Source organism: Mesitornis unicolor, unplaced genomic scaffold (assembly GCF_000695765.1).
Source record: "Mesitornis unicolor isolate BGI_N332 unplaced genomic scaffold, ASM69576v1 scaffold15620, whole genome shotgun sequence".
In the NCBI taxonomy this organism is placed as follows: Eukaryota; Metazoa; Chordata; class Aves; order Mesitornithiformes; family Mesitornithidae; genus Mesitornis; species Mesitornis unicolor.
The window spans coordinates 1-6845 of record NW_010157797.1 but is presented as its reverse complement, the minus strand read 5'-3'; the positions used below and the strand labels follow the sequence as shown (position 1 = coordinate 6845).

Genomic DNA, 6845 nt, shown 5'->3' with positions numbered 1-6845 from the left:
CCTGCTGAGACCACGTGTCTGTGGACCAGTGAGTAGTGTTTGGAATGGGAAAGGCTCAGGCAGGTTTGATATGGAGATATTGTCCTCAGTGGTGGCTCCTGGCAAAATGATAGTAAAATATACTGTGCCTGACACACCTCTGTGGAAATTGTTTCTGTGCTTTGTGAAAAATGACGTTTGAGTAACTTGGCTGTAGTATTTCACATCAGAAACACATTGAGAAGAATTTTTATAACATTTCTGAAAGTTTTCAAAAGCATTTATGGACGTTCTGGTGTGTTGGAAAAGGGCTATTTGGAGCATGTCAATTAGAAAGAAGTCAATGTCACTTATTACAACTCCCCATTATTCTTCTCTTTTTTATTACTCAACATCATAGGAAGTTTCCAAAATGGAGGTAATTTTCAAAATGTGAGACAAGAATATAGGCAAAATATTTGAGGAATGGCATATTCAACAAAACTGAAAGAAAGTATCTTTTACTGCAAAAACCCCCTCAATCCATGAATGATTTAAACTAAAAGTTGTTTGTTTGTATAGGTGCTGAATTAAAAATGCATATTTTTTTCTGTGCTTCAGTCTTAAGGGATGATTTAAAATCAATAAAAAAATGAAATTGTACATATATATAATACTATAACCTTTTATATGTTCTTCCTATATGTGTGTATATATAGGTTACATAGTGACATCCTATATGGCATCTATGCATTTCCTTCTCAATTCAGGCTGGGAATTCCATAGACAATAAAGCAGAAAGTATTTACATAAAAAGATGTTAGTTTAAGGCTAGCACACTCTGGCTGTCTTAATTTTATATCCATAAAGTTATAAATTACTTGCAGTGTCCTGGGAATGCATAAAAAGCTCCATTGAAAATGAAAACAGCTGTATACAAAAGCACATTCTATTAAACAATTGCTTTTTGTCTGTTTATAATTTCTCAGCCTTGACATTTAGGGACTAGGAAATTTTCCCTTATCAAACCTGAGAGATTTTTGGCATTTTCTGTGAAGTTTCAGAGGTCTTGGAATGCAGTTACTTGAATTTCTGGCCACAGGATGCCAGTGTTGAACTACGTTAACTTGGGTGAGAGGAAAAAATATTCTCTTTAAGGTAGACTGGGTAGATGTGAAGCTTTTTCTGCCAGCTGTGACAATGGAGATGAATCTTAAAGCTTTTCAGATAATACAAAATTCTCCTCCTAGAAAGGCCTGGTGCCTGTGTAATACGTGTGAATGGATACAGTGTGCTGGCTTGGAGGGGAAAGCAGCGGATGCCAGTTAGTGGGTGAAACAGCTTGTTTGCTTTGCAGTTAGCATTCCCAAAATAACAACAGTAATGACAGAAAACTGATGTTGACAGTTTTGGGGTGGAGCAGAGTGGAGATTTACTTGTTAAATAAAAAGGTAATTTTTTTCTTTTCCTCAGAAGAGGGAATAAACCTTCTGCATGGAGTCATTAAACTGGCATTATTTTGTGAGTGTTAAGGGAGCTCCACTGTATAGCCTGAGAGCATTTTTGAAAGGCATTGAATGAGGATAAATTCACTTAAGGTACCTCTGTGAGATACAGAGAAGTCAAGTCATTGCCAGCTGCAACCTTGGTATTCTAACCTTGAAACAATAATTGTAATTTACCAGAGGTAGACTTTTGCCAGATTAACCAGGTAACTTTCTCTGAGAAGATAACAGATTTTTCCAAAGGAGAGTGTGATAGATCCAATCTACTTAGACTTCAAGAAAGCACTTGGTGTAGTACCACAGGAGAAGTTAAAGCCTGTTAGTTTGAACACAGCATCATGCTAACAAGACTATTCCCAGGCTACTTCAGCTGTGCAGCTCAGCACATGAACAGAGTGATATGGGGCTCTCTTTACCCATTTGCAAAGTCAGCTTGCTGGGAAGCTTGACTTGCTCAGCTACCCAGACAAGCTTCAGAGATGAGACATGACTGCTGCTTACAAACCTTACGTGGAGCATGTGCTATCTAAGGACAACATTGGCGCAAAAACACATGGGTACAGACCAGCCCCGTGTAAGACTAGACAGGATATCCAGAATAGGTTTTGTAAGGATCAGAGGAGAGTAATGTTGAACAGCTAGGATGAGTAATGGCATGAAAGACCCAGCCTGAAGATGAGTACAGTTGTCAAAGGGGTCTCAGGCTGCTTACAGTAGCAGAGCCCTGGCATAGTTTACCCAAGAAATCCTCTCTAAGGCTAAACATCTTTGTTCCATACATTTTGACTGTCCTTAGTGACATTTACACTGCCCGTTCTCCTTATCAAATTTCTGTATTGAGCAAAAGGTAACTTCACAGTTTGTGAGGTTAATAGGGTTTGGGTGGTATTTTGCAGTGAGAATAATATTTTTGCTCTCTCCTCTTCTGAAGAAATTTTACTGTAGCACCAGATGTGCTGGGACAACTATTTTTCAAGGAGTACAGGCTCCTTTTCACCTCTGCTTTCTTGCTTTTTGTAGAACTAATGTAAAAATGAAAAAAAATCGAGCCTAGCAAATCCTACAAAGCTGATCAGTGTGTAAAAGGATGCAGCACCAGCATGAGAATGCTTCTATTTTGACCTCCTCAGTTCAAAACCCAACCTTAGACTCATATTCAAAACACCTGTTTCTTTACAGTGGATTGAATTGTGAGGAGTTTAAAAGTTGAATCCTGCTTTTTCCATAGCCCATGCTAGAAAAGAGATCTGTTGATATAACAAAATATCTCTTTCAGGGTTATTTAGAGACACCAAAGGATGACACTTCCTCAGACAGGACATAGTGTTGTATGCTCAGTTTGTTTCTATTTGCTGAGTTTGTGATGTTGAGTTCCACAGGAAATCATTTCAGCATTCTGCTGCCACAGATTTCATGTCCAGTCTTATACATGTGCAGTAAATTACTGTGTTCCTTTCTCACCCAAGCATTATGTGGTGCTTATATAGATATCAGATCTGGGGTTTTTATAAAGATTGGCCCCAGGGACCTATTTACAGTGAATTCTCTTCTTGAAAGGGAAAATTAGGGTTCAAAGGGGTGGGGATGTGTGTGTGTGTGTAAGTCATCTTTACCGTTATGATATGTTGTCTTGTTAAAATTTGAAGCTGGTCCTATACCTCCAGGTTCTGCTTAAAGCAGATGATATAGAGATACTGACTGGAGACATCTTTTTTTTGGGAGGGGAAAATACTCCTTGCATTGTCTTATGCTGTGTATATTGCAACCAAGAAAATCAAACAAGCACCCCAGCCCCACCAACTTGTCTGATTGCTCCTGCATTTCTTCATCCCAGCACAGAGAAAAACTACAACATGGAAATGGAAGAGTGGTGGCCGCCTCCTGCCACAGTGAGCGCAGGGTGTTGCTGCAGGTGGCTTGGTCCAGTTAGTCGAACAGGATATTAAGATCACAGCCTGCTCTTGAGATGCCCAGGCTTTAAATCTGCTGCTGTGCCCTTTTCCAAGAGCTGTAACACTATAGCTCAGCTTGACAGAAAGTCTGTTTTTCTTTCTCTTCCTTTGCTCAGCCTCAAACATGGAAGGGGTGGGATGGCAAGGGTAAATCCCTGCTGGCTTCTTGCTGCTGGCGTTCCTTCTGCCCTTACCCTGGCCATGCTCAGCCCAACTCTGAAGTCGCTGCCATGGATAGGGAAGGGAAATGCAGCCCCTGTTGACTCTCAGCCTCTCTGACCCCACTAGTTTATAGTCTAAGGGCAACCTGGCTTTGCACTGAACTGGTGACCTCCAGAGAGAAGAGCAAAAGAAGGTAGAGTCTGCCTTAAACAGGAGAGCAGGAAAGTAGTTTCAGTTTGTATCTTCTGTGAGTTGCACAGCTTTACCCTCCTGGCTTTACACGGCTGTAAATGCCGACATGCAGTGCTAGACAAGGAAAATCAGAACTTTGTCTTACAGCAATTCCTGCTTGCTTTAAATGGGTTACAAATAAAAAAAAAGAACTGACAAGCGAAAGAAGTCATAAGAGAGTGCTCTTTTACTATTCTTATATGTAAATTAACAGTGCCATAAAGATTTCTAATAATACTTTCTTTTTTTCTTTTTTCTTTAATTTTTATTTTTTTTTAGCTCAGGCAGATCTTGGCATAGCTGAATTAAATTGTTTGAACTCTTTCAGACTTCTATTTCAACACTGCAATTTGTTAAAACTAAGCAGTGGTACAGATTAGTGAAGCTTTAAGATAACCTTTAAATACATGCAGACCTTTATTTGACAACTTTATAACTTCATACCCTTCCATTACTATTGTATATGTGTATTCTTGGACCAGAGGCAAAGAAAACATAGTTAAAAAGAAAAAACTGAATCAGACATTTGAATGAAATACACACTAGGTATATATGACTGCTATGAACTGTATATGAAAGTAGGCTCTATAGCAGCTAAGGTAGTTTTCCTGCCTGCTTCTTCACTCTCATTCCCCACCACCCAAATTTCCCATGTGTATGCTTTTATCTTTGCAGTCAGGGTAACTGAAGCATTGCAAATCCTCTTGGAAGTCATCCCACCAGAGGAAGATCAGAAATCATGATCTTCATCTGCAGCTTTTGGCTTGGTGTTTCATTTCAACCTGAGGAAGAGAGTAGGAAGATTTCTTCCCTTGCCTAATGTTCTGCAAACAGGAGGAACAAGTAACAGCTGAGATGGATACTGAGCGAGTCAATTACCAGAACTGTATTTTGTGATGTGCTGATTATGTTTTTTTAATGCGGTTAGTTTATATCTTGAAAGCAAGTACTTGTGCTCTGAGGGAGCTCATCTCATCATCATTTCTTTTGTTACAGTGTCATATTTTAACAAACTGTAGGTTGGTCAAACCGGGGTTTTGGTTGCATTGTTACTGAAAAAAGATTTAAGCAATGTGCAAGTAATGGTCAGGTGTACTGTGAAGAATATATCGTGTTGGTGTCCCTGAAGTACTCAACTCTCACCACAGAAAGGGTGAGATAAAGCTGCTGAGTTTCACTTACTAATGTTCTTTCCATCACTCTGTTTGGCAGCTGGCTTTGACTTTTTTATGGCTCACTGAGAGCACCAGCACACTCATGCAGAAGCACAGCATTTTCCACACCTTTGTGGTGGCAATTTCAAGGTTTCTTCATTCCAGAGTTGTTACACTATAGGTGATGGGAACACTTTCTGAGAATTAATATTTCTGCCAATGGGGCAGGAAGATTTTAGCCTTGGAGCAGTAATTTCATACATGTTAATGTTTCTACAAGTCTGGAAATGATGACTATTTTTACCAGTGTTTCTTTGTGTACCTATCTATAGGAAATACAGCAACTGTAATGCAAAAGTAATCACCTTCTAAAGATTCAAAACATGTGAATGTGACCTCCCTTGCTGTATGAGTGTCTTCTATCTGGAAGTATATGGACCTGCAGTTATTAGTCAGGCAAACTTGATTTTAAAGTTGTATATCACTGTTGGTGGGCAGAAATGAATAACAGTCGCGGGTTATGTAATCAGTGGGAATACTGTATAGACATGGCAATAAATGCAATACCATTTTATGAATAAGGCATAAGGCAAGCTACAATAGAATTTTTGTAGGCTATGCACCTAATTTGGGTACTTTTCATTCAGGCACACTGCAGTTAACTGGGCTTTGAAACACCAAGGAACAGGTGCTCTGCCAGTGCCTTCTTCCTGGTTTTATCTCAGCTGAAACTGAGAAAGGCTTTCAAAACTGATAAAATGAAAGAAAATTCATCTTCAGAATGATGTCTGAGCTGAGATTTGGCTCAAATATGAGCTGAAGTTTTACCCTTTTTAAAAGATAGTTGTAGATAAAGACATTTTTTAATGCTTAAAAATTCAGTTCTATATTGTTAGTCAAAGACTATTTGACCTTAAGATTAAGGTTTGTTATCACTCTGTTAAGAATATAATGCTTAAATATTGAATGCACTACTTTTTGAGCTGTTTGCTATTAGCAAGTCATATGTTTCATGAAAACTTTTATGGAACTAAACAACAGTAAACTTCCTAAACTGGGAGAAAAGCACAACTAGTAGCCAGACCACTACGGTAAAGGGAGACTGTGTACTGTATATGTGTTGTATATATACAGAATATCTACCGTTTTAAGGGTGTACAGTACAATGTCTTAGAATTTGTACATGTTTTTCTTTCCTATATTTGTATGGTGGGATTTCATAGAAGTAGGGAAATGGGAGTTACTGATTATGTAGAAAAGCAGTAATTTAAGACACAGAAAACATTTTGCAAATGATAATTTCTTTATATATTTTCTGTTTCCAGTAACTTAAAGTGTTTATTTCAAACTTTTTTAGGCAAACATTTTGAGAGAGATTTTTACATTGACAGTGCACGGGTTTAATTAGTATTTACATTTGGGTCAGAAGTCTGCTTCTGAGGCCATCTCCTGCCATTGTAGTTCACCAGGGTTTGGGCCTGTGTCACTGTGGAGCATCTTCAGAGTACACAAACTGCATTTGTCTCTGATAAAAACCAAACTGCGTGACACCCTCCAGGAGCACACCTAACACACTCCTCTGCTAATGGATGCTGAGTGCATGGGAACCCACCAGAGCTACTTCAAAGCAGAACCTTCTGAACACTGATTGTGTGGATGCCAGGTTTTCAACACCAATTGTGTTTAATTCTGTGTATTCACTCCTATTGTGCCACATTACTTGAAAGTTCAAATGTAGCCAGTGTTAACTTGTAGAAATAAATGGGCTTTGTAAATATACCTGAATGTTGCTTTATTTTCCCATCATGGACTTTAAAGTTTAGAAATGTTTCTGAAGCCTGGTCCGATGACCACATTTTCACAGAATCACAGAATCGCTCAGT

General features: G+C 38.8%; 1 protein-coding gene across 1 annotated transcript in view; it reads left to right on the top strand.

Annotated features, from left to right (window-relative positions):
* Nucleotides 1-4551, top strand: part of SLC7A11 (solute carrier family 7 (anionic amino acid transporter light chain, xc- system), member 11) — a 57453-nt gene extending 52902 nt beyond the window's left edge. Inside the window, exon 12 of the mRNA XM_010181427.1 lies at nucleotides 4488-4551. Coding sequence (XP_010179729.1) covers nucleotides 4488-4551 — 64 coding nt within the window. The remainder of the gene's footprint in view (nucleotides 1-4487) is intronic.
* Nucleotides 4552-6845: the final 2294 nt, after the last annotated feature.